The sequence below is a fragment of the Ranitomeya imitator genome, chromosome 1 (assembly GCF_032444005.1).
Source record: "Ranitomeya imitator isolate aRanImi1 chromosome 1, aRanImi1.pri, whole genome shotgun sequence".
In the NCBI taxonomy this organism is placed as follows: domain Eukaryota; kingdom Metazoa; phylum Chordata; class Amphibia; order Anura; family Dendrobatidae; genus Ranitomeya; species Ranitomeya imitator.
In genome coordinates this window covers 238,609,237-238,627,659 of record NC_091282.1, presented here as the reverse complement: position 1 = coordinate 238,627,659, position 18,423 = coordinate 238,609,237, and the positions used below count along the sequence as shown (strand labels likewise).

The 18,423-nt window shown below is 41.2% G+C and overlaps 1 protein-coding gene across 1 annotated transcript in view; it reads left to right on the top strand.

Moving 5' to 3' along the window:
- Positions 1 to 18,423, top strand: part of WSCD2 (WSC domain containing 2) — a 762,862-nt gene that overhangs the window by 596,017 nt on the left and 148,422 nt on the right. The window contains exon 7 of the mRNA XM_069754742.1: positions 9,455 to 9,629. Coding sequence (XP_069610843.1) covers positions 9,455 to 9,629 — 175 coding nt within the window. The remainder of the gene's footprint in view (positions 1 to 9,454; positions 9,630 to 18,423) is intronic.

The window sequence follows — 18,423 nt, the reverse complement described above, 5'->3', positions numbered from 1 at the left end:
CAGTACGATTACAGCGACACCTCATTTATATCATTTTTTTATGTTTTGGCGCTTTTATACGATAAAAACTATTTTATAGAAAAAATCATTATTTTGGCATCGCTTTATTCTCAGGACTATAACTTTTTTATTTTTTTGCTGATGATGCTGTATGGTGGCTCGTTTTTTGCGGGACAAGATGACGTTTTCAGCGGTACCATGGTTATTTATATCTGTCTTTTTGATCGCGTGTTATTCCACTTTTTGTTCGGCGGTATGATAATAAAGCGTTGTTTTTTGCCTCGTTTTTTTTTTTTTTTTCTTACGGTGTTTACTGAAGGGGTTAACTAGTGGGCCAGTTTTATAGGTCGGGCCGTTACGGACGCGGCGATACTAAATATGTGTACTTTTATTGTTTTTTTTTTTATTTAGATAAAGAAATGTATTTATGGGAATAATATTTTTATTTTTTTTTCTCATTATTTTGGAATTTTTTTTTTTTTTTTTTTTACACATTTGAAATTTTTTTTTTTAACTTTTTTACTTTGTCCCGGGGGGGACATCACAGATCAGTGATCTGACAGTTTGCACAGCACTCTGTCAGATCACTGATCTGACATGCAGCGCTGCAGCCTTCACAGTGCCTGCTCTAAGCAGGCTCTGTGAAGCCACCTCCCTCCCTGCAGGACCCGGATCCGCGGCCATCTTGGATCCGGGGCTGGAGGGAGCAGGGAGGGAGGTGAGACCCTCGCAGCAACGCGATCACATCGCGTTGCTGCGGGGGGCTCAGGGAAGCCCGCAGGGAGCCCCCTCCCTGCGGGAAGCTTCCCTGTACCGCCGGCACATCGCGATCATCTTTGATCGCGGTGTGCCGGGGGTTAATGTGCCGGGGGCGGTCCGTGACAGCTCCTGGCACATAGTGCCGGATGTCAGCTGCGATAGGCAGCTGACACCCGGCCGCGATCGGCGGCGCTCCCCCCGTGAGCACCGCCGATTGCGCTGGACGTACTATCCCGTCCATGGTCATAGGGGCCCACCCCACATGGACGGGATAGTACGTCCGATGTCAGAAAGGGGTTAATTGGACTACGGCAGGCCCGTACAGACCCCGGCAGGCCCACACAGACCCCTGGCAGGCCGCACAGACCCCCGACAGGCCCAAAGAGACCGCCGGCAGGCTGCACAGACCCCCGAGAGGCCCGCACGGACCCCCGGCAGGCCGCACAAACCCCTGACAGGCCCGTAAAGACTCCCGGCAGCCGGCACAGACCCCCATTGTCACATACAGACCCCCAGCAGGCCCACACAGACCCTTACGGTAATGCACAGACCCCGCCCGCACACACAGACACGCAGTCTCCACCCATGCACCGCCCACACTCCATTATAGTGCATCATTGCACTATGGGAACTTCCGATTCCGGTATCCGATATCTTAAATGTATCAGAACTACTGTCTCATCATTGGCAAATGTGTCAATCACTGCCATTGTAGCAGGCATAGCTCGTCCCATCGGACGATGCCTGCACACAAACACAAAGACCCCCGGCAGGCCGCACAGACCCCGCACAGAGGTCCGTACAGACCCCCCGGCAGGCCACACAGACCCTCAACAGGCCACACAGACCCCAAGTCTGTGACTTGACTACATTCTGGAACTCCACGATGCACATGCTGGCAAGGCTTTGTGAGCAGAAGAGACCAGTTGATGGATACTAGCTCCAACATGCCTGTCTGACATTTTTGCAGTTCTCCAAGACTTTGAGGACTCCACAAAGATGATGAGCAGTGATGAAGCCATAATAATCATGACAATCCCACTCCTGTGCCTACTTAAACATTTGCTGACCACAATAAAAGATGAATCTTTGCATGCGGACCTGGTAGCAATGGCGGAAGACATGAGACAGAGAGATACTATTTAGTCCAGCCTCATTTCATTTGCTCAGCATTTTTTGGGTAACAATGAGGAGGAGAAGAAGCATGAGCTGGTTGCTAGCGCAACAGAAGCTAGTACCCACACAAGCTTCGTCCGGCATCTCCTACGTGGATGGGTTAAGGAGGGGAATGAAGAGAAAGAGAAGGAGGAGGAGATGTAAGTCGTCATCATGGTGGAGACAGTGAAGTGTTTGCTGTAGGAAGCTTGGCACATATTGCCAACTTTATGTACTACTGCTGTCATGATCCATTTTTAGATGCGTGACATATCTGGTTCCACTATAATTTAAATGTAGCTTTTTTCCTTGCAGGCCAGCCAGGGTTAACTTCAGTTTTCCTTGCTGGCAGCTTTCTGTAACTACAGAGTTGCTAGATCAGCTGATGTGGGTGGTGTCCTCTCACACCATCCTTTAACCCCTTTCTGCCATCTGACGTACTATCCCGTCGAGGTGACCTGGGACTTAATCCCCAGGGATGGGATAGTATGTGATAGGTGATCAGCCGCGCTCACGGGGAAGCACAGCCGATCGCGGCCAGGTTTCAGCTGATTATTACAGCTGACATCCGGCACTATGTGCCAGGAGCGATCACGGACTGCTCCCGACACATTAACCCCCAGAACACTGCAATCAAACATGATCACAGCAGCATTCCGGTGGCATAGGGAAGCATCGTGCAGGGAGGGGGCTCCCTGCGTGCTTCCCTGAGACCCTTGGAACAATGCGATGTGATCGCGTTGTTCCGAGCATTTCCTCTGTCCTCCTCCCTGCAGGCCCCAGATCCAAGATGGCCACGGGGGTACTTCCGGGTCCTGCAGGAAGGTGGCTTGCAAGCACCTGCTGAGAGCAGGCAACAGCAAGCCTTCTGCACTACCTGTAAGATTGCTGATTTGAAACAGTGATTTGCAAAGTAAAAAAGTAAAAAAAAAATTAACATGTGAAAAAAAATTCTAACTAAAGAAAAAAAAATATATTGTTCCAATAAATACATTTCTTTTTGTAAATTAAAAAAATAAATAAAAGTACACATATTTAGTATTGTTGCATCCATAACGACCCGACCTATAAAACTGCCCCACTAGTTAACACCTTCAGTGAACACCGTAAAAAAATAAAATAAAAAATAATTAAAAAAAAAAAAACAAGGCAAAAAATAATGCTTTATCACCGCCGAACAAAAAAAATGGAAAAACATGCGATCAAAAAAACGCATATAAATAAACATGGTACAGCTGTAAACATCATCTTGTCCGACAAAAATGAGCCACCATACAGCTCCATCAGTGAAAAAATAAAAAAGTTATAGCCCTCAGAATAAAGCGATGCAAAAATAATTATTTTTTCTATAAAAGAGTTTTTATTGTATAAAAGCGCCAAAACATAAAAAAATATATAAATGTGGTATTGCTGTAATCATACTGACCCGAAGAATAAAACTGCTTTATCAATTTTACCAAACGCGGAACGGTATAAACGCCCTCCCCCCCCAAAAGAAATGCATGAATTGCTGGTTTTTGTTCATTCTGCCTAACATAAATCGGAATAAAAAGCGATCAAAAAATGTAATGTGTTCAAAAATGATACCAATTAAAACGTCTACTCGTCCCACACAAAACAAGTCCTCATATGACTCTGTGGACCAAAATATGGAAAACGTATAGCTCTGAAAATGTGGTAACTCAAAAACTATTTTTTGCAATAAAAAGCGTCTTTTAGTGTGTGACAGCAGCCAAACATAAAAACCTGCTATAAAACCCGCTATCAATAGTAAATCAAACCCCCCTGTATCACCGCCTTAGTTAGGGAAAAATAATAAAATTTTAAAAAAATGTATTTATTTCTATTTCTCCCATTAGGGCTAGGGTTAGGGATACAGTTAGGGTCAGGGCTAAAGTTAGGGTTAGGATTGGGGCTAAAGTTAGGGTTTGGATTACATTTACGGTTAGAATTAGGGTTGGGATTAAGGTTAGAGGTGTGTCAGGGTTAGGGGTGTCATTAGGGTTATGGTTGGGATTAGGGTTAGGGGTGTGTTGGAGTTAGGGGTGTGGTTAGGGTTGGGATTAGGGTTAGGGGCATGTTTGGGTTAGGGGTGTGGTTAGGGTTATGGTTAGGGTTGGCATTAGGGTTAGGGGTGTGTTGGGGTTAGGGTTGGAGTTAGAATAGGGGGGTTTCCACTGTTTAGGCAAATCAGGGACTCTCCAAATGCGACATGGCATCCGATCTCAATTCCAGCCAATTTTGCATTGGAAAAGTAAAACAGTGCACCTTCCTTTCTGAGCTCTCCCGTACACCCAAACAGGGGTATACCCCATCATATGGAGTTTCAGCATACTCAGGACAAATTGGACAACAACTTTTGAGGTCCAATTTCTCTTGCTACCCCTGGGAAAAAAAATTGGGGGGCTAAAAAACCATATTTGTGGGAAAAAAATGTTTTTATTTTCACGGCTCTGCGTTATAAACTGTAGTGAAACACTTGAGAGGTCAGAGTTCTCACATCACATCTAGTTACGCTCTTTGGGGGGTCTAGTTGGCAATATGGGGTCACTTGCGGGGGATTTCTACTGTTTAGGTACATCAGGGGCTATGCAAACGCAATGTGACTCCCACAGACCATTCCATCTAAGTCTGCATTCCAAATGGCGCTCCTTCCCTTCTGAGCTCTGCCATGTGCCCAAACGGTGGTCCCTCCACATATTGGGCATCAGCATAGTCAGGACAAATTGCACAACAACTTTTGGGGTCCAAGTTCTCCTGTTATTTTTTGGAATATACAAAACTGGGGGCTTGAAATCTTTTTTGTGGAATAAAAAATGTTTTTTATTTTTACTGCTGTACATTATAAACTGTAGTGAAACACTTGGGGGTTCAAAGTTCTCACAACACATCTCAATAAGTTCCTTAGGGGGACTAATTTCCAAAATTGTGTCACTTGTGGGGTGTTTCCACTGTTTAGGCATATGAGGGGCTCTCCAAATCTGACATGCCGTCCTATCTCAATTCCAGTCAATTTTGCATTGAAAAGTCAAATGGCGCTCCTTCCCTTCCGAGCTCTGCCATGCTCCCAAACAGTGGTTTACCCCCACATATAGGGAATCAGCGTACTCAGGACAAATTGCACAACAACGTTTGGTGTCCTATTTCTCCTGTTACCCTTGGGAAAATAAAATTTTGGGGGCGAAAAGATCATTTTTGTGAAAAAATATGATTTTTTATTTTTACGGCTCTATATCATAAATTTCTGTGAAACACTTGGGGGTTCAAAGTGCTCACCACACATCTAGATAAGTTCCTTAAGGTGTCTGCTTTCCAAAATGGTGTCACTTGTGGGGGGTTTCACTGTTTAGGCACATCAGGGGCTCTCCAAACGCGACATGGCTACTTACTGTATCTCAATGCCAGTCAATTTTGCATTGAAAAGTCAAACATTGCTCCTTCTCTTCCAAGCTCTGCCATGCATTGAAACAGTGGTTTACCCCCACATATGGGGTATCAACATACTCAGGACAAATTGTTCATCAACTTTTGGGTCCAATTTCTCATGTTAACCTTAGTAAAATAAAACAAATTGGATATGAAGTAATTTTTTTGTGGAAAAAAGTTAAATGTTCATTTTTTTTAAAAACATTCCAAAAATTCCTGTGAAACACCTGAAGGGTTAACAAACTTTTTAAATGTTATTTTGAGCACCTTGAGGGGTGCAGTTGTAGAATGGTGTCACAGTTAGGTATTTTCTATCATATAGACCCCTCAAAGTGACTTCAAATATGATGTGGTCTCTAAAAAATTGGTGTTGTAAAAATGAGAAATTGCTGGTCAACTTTTAACCCTTATAACTCCCTAACAAAATTGTGCTGATGTAAAGTAGACAAGTGGGAAATGTTACTTATTAAGTATTTTGTGTGACACATCTCTGTGCTTTAAAGGCGTGAAAATTCAAAGTTGGAAAATTGCGAAATTTTCAAAATTTTTGCAAAATTTCCATTTTTTCACAAATAAGCACAAGTAGTGGCATGGCAATTTTTTTTCCACTAACATGAAGTACAATATGTCACGAGAAAACAATATCAGAGTCATCGGGATCCATGCAAGTGTTCCAGAGTTATAACCTCATAAAAGGACATTGGACAGAATTGTAAAAATTGGCCCGTTCATTAACATGCAAACCACCCTTGGGGGTTAAGTGGTTAAATGGTCACCTGATGCATCAGCTAACTGTTGGTGATAGAGTTATTCTATGGAGACCAGCCTTGCAGTTGCAGCTCTCTAGTGTCAGCTTCTTCTGGAGTTTGAAGTCCTTTGTGTCCTCTGCGGTGTCGAAGTTGGCAATGGAGTCTGGAAGCTAAGTGTGGGTGTTTTTACCTTGTCTGTCTCGTGTTTGTCACTATTCCCTGTGCTGTACAATCTGAAGTAGTGAGGCTAGCGCTCTTACCAGCCAGTGCACTAGCCAGGGCAGTGCGAGGTGACAGCGAGGGACGAGTTTTGTGACGGTGGTTGGAGGAAGAACCCGCTCACGGCATTAGGGGTGTAAAGGGACAGGCTCAGGTTGGAGCTTAGGAGGTATCCATTCCTCATTCCCTATCAGTAGGGCCTTCCTCTCCCCTATTCCATCCTTTTGAGTGTGGTGTGGCGTCCACTGTCCGACCCCCTGTTGGGTCATTATATATCGTGACAACTGCTTTTTCCATGACTCTCGTGTTATATTCATCTTGCTCCAAAAAGTACTGGCTGCTCACCCTGCTAGACTCACACTACAAGGAGAAACTCCTTCAAGAAGAGAAGTCTACTAAAATGGTGCTATACCAGAAGGTCATTGTGATTGTGGAAAACATGTTGAAAAAATTCCCATCAGACAATGCTAGCAGCAGGGCGCAAGATTTCTTGCCCAACAAAAGAGAAGCCATGGCAGACACATACCAGGCACACCAAACAAAAAAGAAGGGAAGGACAAAAAAACTACCAAGTATATATACCCATAAAATAGACTTACTTAATTAAAACACAATTAAATACAAAAATTATATAATAAATCAGAGGCTGCTAGGTACATATGCAGACTGAGTCTTACAAATACAGGTGGTGACTATAGATACATGTTATTGTAGATAGAGCATTGTCCCTTATATATAGCCAAGCAATTGGGTATAACCCTCCCAAACATATATCAAGCAGAAAACGGGCTAAAATAAAATATAACACTTACATGTAAATCACACCATCTGCTTGAAGTTTTTAAAGATGGTCAAGCAATACATGGCCATAAAACCAGCATTCTCCACAATTCCTTTGCGACCTTCAGCTATTGGATCTCAAAGCCGTACACCTGACATAAGCTGTCACTCTCTGCTTTGGAGGTGTTGTGCTGCCTAGCCATTAGCGTCTTGTCTGAGTGGGTTTGTCGGGTGGTCATAACAGGCAGGTGCTTTTGTCTGTCAACAGAAAATACTGACAAGCTCACTCTGATAACAGTGAATAAAGCCTGGATTATCCTTGACTTTTCCACACCACCAAATGACAGCAGCACATAAAGTGTTTTTAATCTTCAATATTTGAATGAGACCCTCCAGTCAAGGGTCTATGGATAACCCTGCTTGTAATTTTTGTGTGGCTTTGCAGAGCCTTTATGAGTGTAAGAGTTCCACAACTACACTTTCTTCTCAATATTTGAATGAGGTACTACAGTTGGTTCCCTCAAGGCTGTATGGATGACCCTGCTTGTAATTGTTGGCAGGCTTTGCACTTAGTGCATAGTCTTTATGAGACTAGGTGTACCACTACATGACAATTTGAACAGAATATGTAGGAATCCCTTCTTTATGTCTGATATAGAGTGTATCTGAGTCCCTCTTTCATCTAAATTTTGGCACATCTTGCTTCCTTCATAAAGTACCGTATTTTTCGGACCATAAGACACCTCAGACCATAAGACGCACCCCAAATTTTCAGAAGGAAAATTGGGAAAAAATATGTCAAATGGGGGATCCGTCTTACAGTCTGAATTCAGCTTACCGGGGGCAATCAGCAGCGCTGGTGGAGCATGGTCACTGGGGGTGTTCTGTGGTCCGGTGATATGACTCCTTTCCCAGACTGCTGTGGCTGGCTTGGTGGTGCTCTGTGGTGCAGGGGCTGCACCGGCATTTTGTGAAAGCTCGGAGACCCTTGCACATCCATTGCTGCGTTGCAGTGGCCTCTGGAAAATGGCTGCCCTGGTTCAGTGGTCTGTGGTGTGGGGGGATTCTGCCGGCATTTTGTGAAATCCCAGAGGCACCCACACATCCATTGCTGTGATGTGATTGCCTCTGGGAAAATGGCTGCCCTGGGCAGTGCATGCTCAGATTGAGATCTTGGCTGCCATTTTCCCAGATGGCACCGCATCGCAGCAGATTGAGATCTCGACAAAGAGATCTCGGTGCCAAAATCTCAGGACAAGATCTCGTTGCCAAGATCTCAATCTGAGCATACACCGCCTCAGAAGGCCATTTTTCCAGAGGCCACCACATCACAAATGTCGGTGGAGACCCCCGCACCACAGAGCACTGCCGCATCAGCCTGGGAAGGGAGTGTGATCATCGCCCTGTAGCATCGGACTGGGACCGCAGCAGAATCACACAACTCCTGCTGCCACCACACTACTTGTAACTATATTTTCCGACTATAAGATGTACCCCCATTTTCCCAAAAAATCTTTTGGGGAAAAAGTGCTTCTTATAGTCCAAAAAATATTTTTTTAATAAAAATGTAATTTTGGTTTAGTTTAATTATTTTTTTAAAATCCTTTTTACATGTTGCCTTATATAATAGTCATTATACAAATGTGTCTTAACATTTTTTTCTCTGTAACCTCCAATTTCTCTTTGATTTTGAAAGTTTAATTGTCAGTCCTTAAAGTGGAGTAAAATTGTTTTACTATGGTTCTCAGCTGGGATCTGGGAGTCAGAGATGCTTCCTGAAGTCTTCCTCAAACTGTTCTCCTTACATTTAGCACTTTTTCTGTCCATTTCAACATTTTCACTACCCCCAAGACCTCCTTGTCTGGTCTGCAGAAAAAATGCATGGATTTCCAATTGGCTCCCATTATACTTGTTACTTGAAACGAGCATCCGTGCATTAGGAATTGCTTGGATTGAGTAACGAGCATCCGAACATTTAAGTGCTCTGTCATCACTACTAATGACAATGGAATCAGAAAAATAATTAGTGAATCGGTATACATCTTTGCAAAATCTATTTGAGATGCCTTTTATTGATAGATAAAATTTCTGCCATTCTAAATTGTATAAAAAAATATTTTAAAAAAATAGAATAAATGAATGAACTTGTGTGGATATTGATTGGCTTTGGGGTTCTGCTAAAATGAGTTTAAAAACTTTAAAGCTAAAATAATATAATTCATGTAGAATCTGTTTTTCTCGCATTTAATTAAATGTTTCTGTTTGAAGAGAGAATGTGAAAGATTGAGTCACATCAGTGGAAATATATGACATTCTGTGTTCCTCTTCCATTACACTAACTTACTGTTCTCATTGACTTCCCACAGGAATATCCATTGGCAGTACTTGCAGGAACAACCTGTCACTGTGCTTTCCCCACAACTTATTTCACACTTCATGAGCGAGAAGATGAGCAGCTGTGTGCTCAGAAATGTTCAGGAGAGGAGTTTGAGAGCTGTGGCACACCAGATTACTTCATAGTGTATCAAACACAAGTGCAAGGTAGGCCCGCAGATGCATCCCAGTAAATCTTTCTTAATATAATGGGTCATTATGGTGCCTGGAGTGCTTAGGTCTAGCACTTTGGTGTTTTTTTTTTACACTTTTGAGAAAATATTTCTGTACTGCCTTTAAGGGCATTGCAACAAAGAAATAACTTTTTTATTACTATTTTATTAAAGATATTGGCTACTTTATAAGTATTTTAAAAATTATGTTAGTGATTTTTTTAATACTTGCTAATATATAAATATTGCAGGTTTTCTTCTGTTTTGAAATGCTGTCTCTTTGTAAGTAAAGCCTTCCTAACATATTGCACAGTGCTCCTGTTATCAAAAACTTAACTAATCATAAATGAGTGACACAAAATCATGTCCCTTACACTGTTAACATACAGATGAAGATGGGAAACTCATATAAAATCTACAGCAACATTAATCCTATGACTCAAATGTGGTTTTAGGAGTTGTCCAGTGAAAGCAAGTTATGCAACCGCTAGGCCTCGCACCGATCAGCAGATTGGACTATCTTCAACCTCAATGGGAAACTTTTATCCCCATTACACAATGGTGCAGCAGGTTGGACCCCCAACTGCTTGTCCATTCATTTTCTACAGGGCTACCAGAAAAAGCCTAGCACGGCACTCTAAACTTCAATAAGGAATGAATGGAGGCATATTCAAACATGCAAACTGCTTCTTCATTCAATCTGGGATTCTGACAATCAATAGGAGTCACAGTGGTCAGACCCTTCTGTTAAACAAGTTATCACTTACCCTGTGGATTGGTGAAAACTTGTATTAACTAGGCAACCACTTTTAGCTCCGAAAGTTGTAGGTATAAACATTCAAACATTAAATCATATTGTAGGACAATCTAAACTGCATATTAGACAATACTATCTATGTAAGAGCACTAAGCAGGGGTGTTACAAAGCCTCAGAGCCTAATTGGCCAAAAAGTCCATGTGAAAAGATTAATACTATTAAAGACCCTTGGAGAATTTGCATCAGGGCCCATGATCTTCAAGTTATTCCACCGTGCATGTGATAGTAAATGTATGTTTGAGGAAGAGATTTAGGAGAGGGAGAAGTGTGTAAGAAAAAGGTAGAAGAAAATGTTGAACTAGTATATTTAGTGCTTGGTTGGACGGTGGAGATGCTTTCCACTGTGATTAGTTCTTTGGAGGTTTTAAAATCTTTGTGACACTTTTTTAGGCTCTACTCTTGATGCAATATGGCTTGTAAGTTACTGCCAATGGGATCTTTTAACATTTTGAGCTAAATATGTTTTCTGCCTACAAATAATTGGTGTATATCTCTTTATATGATATTAAATTCATGTCCCATGTCTAGATGCTGGGAGCATCAAGGCATGGGAGGAGGTGGCTCTAAAGTTAAAACAAATAAGGTGGGTATAAAATTAGTATAATAATAATGCAGGAAAACATTCAAACAATCAACCGCACTCATGGGGCAAGCACGGAGAATCGCGGCCAGGTATCAGCTGGCACCCGGCACTATGTGCAAGGAGTGGTCACCCCTGGAACACTGTGATCAAACAAGGTCACAGTGTTCCAGTGGCATAGGGAAGCATCGCACAAGGAGGGGGCTCCCTGCATGCTTCCCTGAAACCCTCAGAACAAAGCAATGTGATTGTGTTGTTCTGAGGGTCCCCCTCTGCAGGCCCATGGATCCAAGATGGATGCGAGGTCCTTCCGGGTCCTGCAAGGAGGTAGCTTGCCAGTGCCTGCTGAGAGCAGGTGCTAAGAAGCCTCCTACACTGCCTGTCAGATCGCTGATCTAACACAGTGCTCTTCAAAGTGTCAGATCAGTGATCTGACTTTATACAGTCATGTCCCACCCTGGGACAATGTAAAAAGGTTAAAAGAAAAATAACATGTGTAAAAATATTTAAAAAATTCCTAAATAAAGAAAAAAAATAAAATACATTTTTTTCCAAAAAAATACATTTCTTTATGCAAATAATAAAAAAAACAAAAAAGTACAGATATTTAGTATCACCGCATCTATAACGACTCGACTTATAAAACTTTCCCACTAGTTAACCCCTTCAGTGAACACCATAAAAAATAAATAAAAAACGAGGCAAAAAACAATGCTTTATCATCATACCGCCGAACAAAAAGTAGAAAAACACGTGATCAAAAAGATGGATATAAATAAACATGGTACCGATGAAAACATCATCTTGTCAAAAAGAGCATCATCAGCAAAAAATAAAAAAGTTATAGCCCTCAGAATAAAGCGATGCAAAAATAATTATTTTTTCTATAAAATAGTTTTTATTGTTAAAAAGCGCCAAAACATAAAAAATGATATAAATGATGTATCACTGTAATCATACTAACCTGAAGATTAAAACTGCGCTATCAATTTTACCACAAGCGGAACGTTGTAAACGCCCACCCAAAAGAAATTCATGAATTGCTGTTTTTTGTTCATTCTGCCTCCCAGAAAATGAAAAGTGATCAAAAAATGTCATGTGCCCAAAAATGCTACCAATAAAAATGTTAACTCGTCCCGCAAAAAACAAGACCTCACATGACTCTGTGGGCCAAAATATGGAAAAATGATAGCTTTCAAAATGTGGTGATGCAAAAACTATTTTTTGCAATAAAAAGTGTCTGACAGCTGCCAAACAAAAACTCACTATAAATAGTAAATCAAACCCCCCTTTATCACTCCCTTAGTTAGGGAAAAATAATAAAATAAAATATTTATTTCTAATTTCCCATTAGGGTTAGGGCTAAAGTTAGGGTTGGGCTAAACGTAGGGTTAGGATTGGGGCTAAAGTTAGGGTTAGGTTTGGGGCTAGAGATGGCGTTAGGGTTTGGATTATGTTTACGGTTGCGATTAGGGTTGGGATTAGGGGTGTGTCAGAGTTAGGGGTGTGGTTAAGGTTAGGGTTAGGGTTGGGATTAGGGTAAGGGGTGTGTTGGGGTTAGGGATGTGTTGGGGTTAGGGGTGTGGTTAGGGTTGGGATTAGGGTTAGGGGCGTGTTTGAGTTAGGGGTGTGGTTAGGGTTATGGTTAGGGTTGGGATTTGGGTTAGGGGTGTGTTCGGGTTAGGGTTAGAGTTAGAATTGGGGGGTTTCCACTGTTTAGCTACATCAGGGGCTCTCCAAACACGACATGGCGTCCGATCTCAATTCCAGCTATTTCTGCTTTGAAAAAGTAAAACAGTGCTCCTTCCCTTTCAAGCTCCCAAACACTGGTTTACTCCCACATATGGGGAATCAGCATACTCATGACAAATAGGTCAACAACTTTTGTTGTCCAATTTCTCCTGTTACCTTTGGGAAAATAAAAATTGGGGGGCAAAAAAATAATTTTTGTGGGAAAAAAATAAATTTTTATGTTCATGGCTCTGCGTTATAAAGTTTAGTGAAACACTTGAGGGTTCAAAGTTCTTACAACACATCTAGATAAGTTCCTTGGGGGGTCTAGTTTCCAATATGGGGTCAATTGTGGGGGGTTTCTACTGTTTAGGTACATCAGAGGCTCTGCAAATGCAACGTGACGCCTGCAGACATTTCCATCTAAGTCTGCATTCCAAATGACGCTCCTTCCCTTCCGAGCTTTGCCATGCACCCAAACGGTTGTTCCTTCCCCACATATGGGGCATCAGCATACTCAGGACAAATTGGACAACTTTTTGGGTCCAATTTGTCCTGTTACCCTTGGGAAAATACAAAACTTCGGGCAAAAAGATCATTTTTATGAAAAAATATTATTTTTTATTTTTATGGCTCTACATTATAAACTAATGTGAAGCACTTGGGGGTTCAAAGTGCTTAGAAGAAATCTAGATAAGTTCCTTAGGGAGTCTACTTTCAAAAATGGTGTCACTTGTGGGGGGTTTCCACTGTTTAGGCACATCAGGAGCTCTCCAAACGTGACATGGCGTCCAATCTCAATTCCAGCCAATTTTGCATTGAAAAGTTAAACGGCACTCCTTCCTTTCCGAGCTCTGCCATGCGCCCAAACAGTGGTTTACCCCCACATATAGGGTATCAGCGTACTTAGGTCCAATTTCTTCTGATATCCTTGGGAAAATAAAAAATTGGGAGCGAAAAGATGATTTTTGTGAAAAAAATATGATTTTTTTATTTTTACGGCTCTACATTATAAACTTCTGTGAAGCACTTGGGGGGTCAAAGTGCTCACCACACTTCTAGATAAGTTCCTTAGGGGGTCTACTTTCCAAAATGGTGTCACTTGTGGGGGTTTCCACTGTTTAGACACATCAGGGGATTTTCAAATGCGACATGGCATCCTATCTCAATGCCAGACAATTTTGCATTGAAAAGTCAAACGGCGCTCCTTCCCTTCCGAGCTCAGCCATGCGCCCAAACAGTGGTTCCCGCCCACATATTGGGTATCTGTGTACTCAGGAGAAATTTTGGGGTCCAATTTCTCCTGTTACCATTGGTAAAATAAAATAAATTTTATCTGAAGTAATTTTTTTTCGAAAAAAGTTAAATATAGCCATATAGACCCCTCAAAGTGACTTTAAATGTGATGTGGTCCCTAAAATAAAAATGGTGTTGTAAAAATGAGAAATCGCTGGTCAACTTTTAACCCTTTAATCCCATATGATGTACTATCTCATCGAGGTGACCTGGGACTTAATTCCAAGGGACGGGATAGTATCTCATAGGCAATCGTCTGCGCTGTCGAGGGGAGCGCAGACGATCGTTGCCGGGTGTCAGCTTATTACTACAGCTGACATCCGGTACTATGTCACGGGCTGCACCCGGCACATTAACACCCGGAACACTGCGATCAAACATGTGATCGCATTGTTAAGAGGGTCTCCTACGTCCTCCTGCCTGCAGGCCCTGGATCCAAAATAACCGTGGGGCTCCTTCCTGGTCCTCCAGGGAGGTGGCTTGCAAGCGCCTGCTCAGAGCAGGCGCCAGCAAGCCTGGAACACTGTCTGTCAGATCGCTAATCTGACACCGTGCTTTGCAAAGTGTCAGATCAACGATCTGACACTATACTGTGATGTCCCACACTGGGACAAAGTAATAAAGTAAAAAAAAGAGTATTTACATGTGTAAGAAAAAAACAATTCCTAAATAATGAAAAAATATATATATTGTTACAATAAATACATTTCTTTATCTAAATAAAAAAAACAATAAAAGTACACATAGTTAGTATCGCGGCATCCGTAACGACCCGACCTATAAACCTGTCCCACTAGTTAACCCCTTCAGTTAACACCATAAAAAAGAGGCAAAAAACAACGCTTTATTATCATACCGTCGAACAAAAAGTGGAATAACACACGATCAAAAAGACGGATACAAATAACCATAGTACCGCGGAAAAAATCATCTTGTCCCGCAAAAAACAAGCCACCGTATAGCATCATAAGCGAAAAAATAAAAAAGTTATAGTCCTCAGAATAAAGCGATGTAAAAATAATTATTTTTTATATAAAATAGTTTTTATCGTATAAAAGCGCCAAAACATAAAAAAAGATATAAATGAGGTATCGCTGTAATCGTACTGACCCTAAGAATAAAAAGGCTTTATCAATTTTATCAAATGTGGAATGGTATAAACGCTCCCCCCCAAAAGAAATTCTTGAATAGCTGTTTTTTGGTCAGTCTGCCTCACAAAAATCAGAATAAAAAGCGATCAAAAAATGTCACATGCTCGAAAATGATACCAAAAAAAGTGTCAACTCTGACTCTGTGGATCAAAATATGGAAAAATTATAGCTCTGAAAATGTGGAGACACAAAAACTATATTTTGCAAAAAAAAGCAGTGTGTGACAGGTGCCAATCATAAAAATCCGCTAAAAAACACTATAAAAGTAAATCAAACCCCTCTTTATCACCCCCTTAGTTAGGGAAAATAATACATTTTAAAAAAATGTATTAATTTCCATTTTCCCATTAGGGTTAGGGTTGGGGATAAAGCTAGGGTTAGGATTTGGGCTAATATAAGAGTTAGGGCTACAGTTAGGGTTGGGGCTACAGTTAGGGTTGGGGCTACAGTTAGGGTTAGGGTTGTGGCTACAGTTAGGGTTAGGGTTGGAGCTACAGTTAGGATTAGGGTTGGGGCTAAAGTTAGGGTTAGGGTTGGAGCTAAAGTTATGGTTGGGGCTACAGTTAGGGTTAGGGTTGGGACTAAATTTAGGGTTTTGGTTGGGGCTAAAGTTAGGGTTAGGATTGGGGCTAAAGGTAAGGTTAGGGTTGGGGCAAAAGTTAGGCTTAGGGTTGGGGCAAAGTTTAGGGTTAGGGTTGGAGCTAAAGTCAGTGTTAGGGCTACAGTTATGGTTGGGGCTACAGTTATGGTTGGGGCTAAAGTTAGGCTTAGGATTGGGGCTGAAGTTAGGTTTAGGGTTTGGATTACATTTATCGTTGCGATAAGGGTTGGGATTAGGGGTGTATCAGGGGTGTGTGGTTATGGTTGGGATTATGGTTAGGGGTGTGTTGGAGTTAGGGGTGTGATTAGGGTTGGGATTAGTGTTAGGAGTGTGTTGGGTTTAGCAGTGTGGTTGGGATTAGAGTTAGGGGCATGTTTGTGTTAGGGGTGTGGTTAGGGTTATGGGTAGAGTTGGGATTAGGGTTAGGGGTGTGTTTGGGTTAGGGCTCAGTTAGAATTAGAGGGTTTATACTGTTTAGGCACATCAGGGGCTATCCAAACGCGGCATAGCGTCCGATCTCAATTCCAGCCAATTCTGCATTGAAAAAGTAACACAGTGCTCCTTCCCTTCCTAGCTCTCCTGTGCGCCAAAACATGGGTTTACCCTAACATATGGGGTATCAGCATACTCAGGACAAATTGGACAACAACTTTTGTGGACCAATTTCTGCTGTTACCCTTGGAAAAATAAAAATTTGGGGGCTTTTTGTGGGAAAAAATGATTTTTTATTTTCACGGCTCTGCTTTATAAACTGTAGTGAAACACTTGGGAATTCATAGTTCTCACAACACATCTAGATAAGTTCCTTAGGGATCTACTTTCCAAAATGGTGTCACTTGTGGGGGTTTTAATGTTTAGACACAACAGGGGCTCTCTAAACGTGACATGGTGTCCCATCTCAATTCCAGTCAATTTGGCATTGAAAAGTCAAATGGTGCTCTTTCCCTTTCGAGCTCTGCCATGCGCCCAAACAGTGGTTTACCCCAACATATGGGGTATCAGCCTACTCAGGACAAATTGCATAACAACTTTTGAGGACAAATTTCTTCTGTTACCCTTGGGAAATAAAACATTTGGGCGAAAAGATCATTTTTGTGAAAAAATATGATTTTTTATTTTTACAGCTCTACATTTTAAACTTCAGTGAAGCACTTGGTGGGTCAAAGTGCTCACCACACATCTAGATAAGTTCCTTAGTGGGTCTAATTTCCAAAATGGTGTCACTTGTGGGGAATTTCAATGTTTAAGCACATCAGGGGCTCTCCAAACGTGACATGGCGTCCTATCTCAATTCCAGTCAATTTTGCATTGAAAAGTCAAATGGCAATCCTTCCCTTCTGAGCTCTGCCATGCACCCAAACAGTGTTTTACTCCCATATATGGGGTATCAGCATACTCAGAAAAAATTGTACAACCACTTTTGGGGTCCAATTTTTCCTGTTACCCTTGGTAAAATGAAACAAATTGGAGCTGAAGTAAATTTTTTGTGAAAAAAAAGTTAAATGTTCATTTTTTTTAAACATTCCACAAATTCCTGAAGGGTTAATAAACTTTTGAATGTGGTTTTGGGCACCTTGAGGGGTGCAGTTTTTAGAATGGTGTCATACTTGGGTATTTCCTATTATATAGACCCCTCAAAGTGACTTCAAATGTGATGTAGTCCCTAAAAAAAAGGTGTTGTAAAAATTAGAAATTGCTGGTCAGCTTTTAACCCTTATAACTCCCTAACAAAAAAGTATTTTGTGTGACACATCTTTGATTTAAGGGCATAAAACAGTGGTCAGAATTGCAAAAATTGGCCCGGTCATTAACGTGCAAACCACCCTTGGGAGTTAAGGGGTTAACCCTTGTAGCTTTGTTACAAAAAAACTTTGGTCCCAAAATTGTGCTTATGTAAAGTAGACATGTGGGAAATGTTACTTTTTAAGTATTTTGTGTGACATATCTCTGTGATTTAAAGGCATGAAAACTCAAATTTGAAAAGTTGCAAAATTTTCAACATTTTCACTAAATTTCCATTTTTCACAAATGAATGCAAGTAATATCACACAAAACAGATAATTCATAACATTTAACACATGTCTACTTCAAATAAGCATAATTTTTGAAACATAATTTCTTTGATAGGAAATATGAAAGTTTAAAATTTTATCAGCAATTTCTAAATTTTACAACAAAATTTACAAAACTAATTTGTTATAGACTACATCACACACTCCTCATAGTGTTCAAAACCACATTCAACATGTGGGGGATTCACAGGGTTTAAACCAAAGTGGAAGGACAAAATTAAAATTTTACTTTTTCACATAAAATCTTTGCCTTAGCACCAAATTTTACATTTTCAAAAGGGTAACAGGACAAAATTGACCTTTTGCAGAGGCCCTGATGTGTCTAAACAGTGGAAACCCAGCCAATAAATGACCAATTTTTGGAAACCACAGCCCTAAAGGAATATGTTTAGTGGTCTGGTAAGCATCTTGAGTCGTGAAAATAAAAAATCCCTTTTTCCCATAAAAATGTTGTTCTGGCTCCAAATAATTTTCATATGGGCAACTGGAAAAAATGAATTATACAATGTGTTGTACAATTTGTCCTGAGTACCACTGTTTT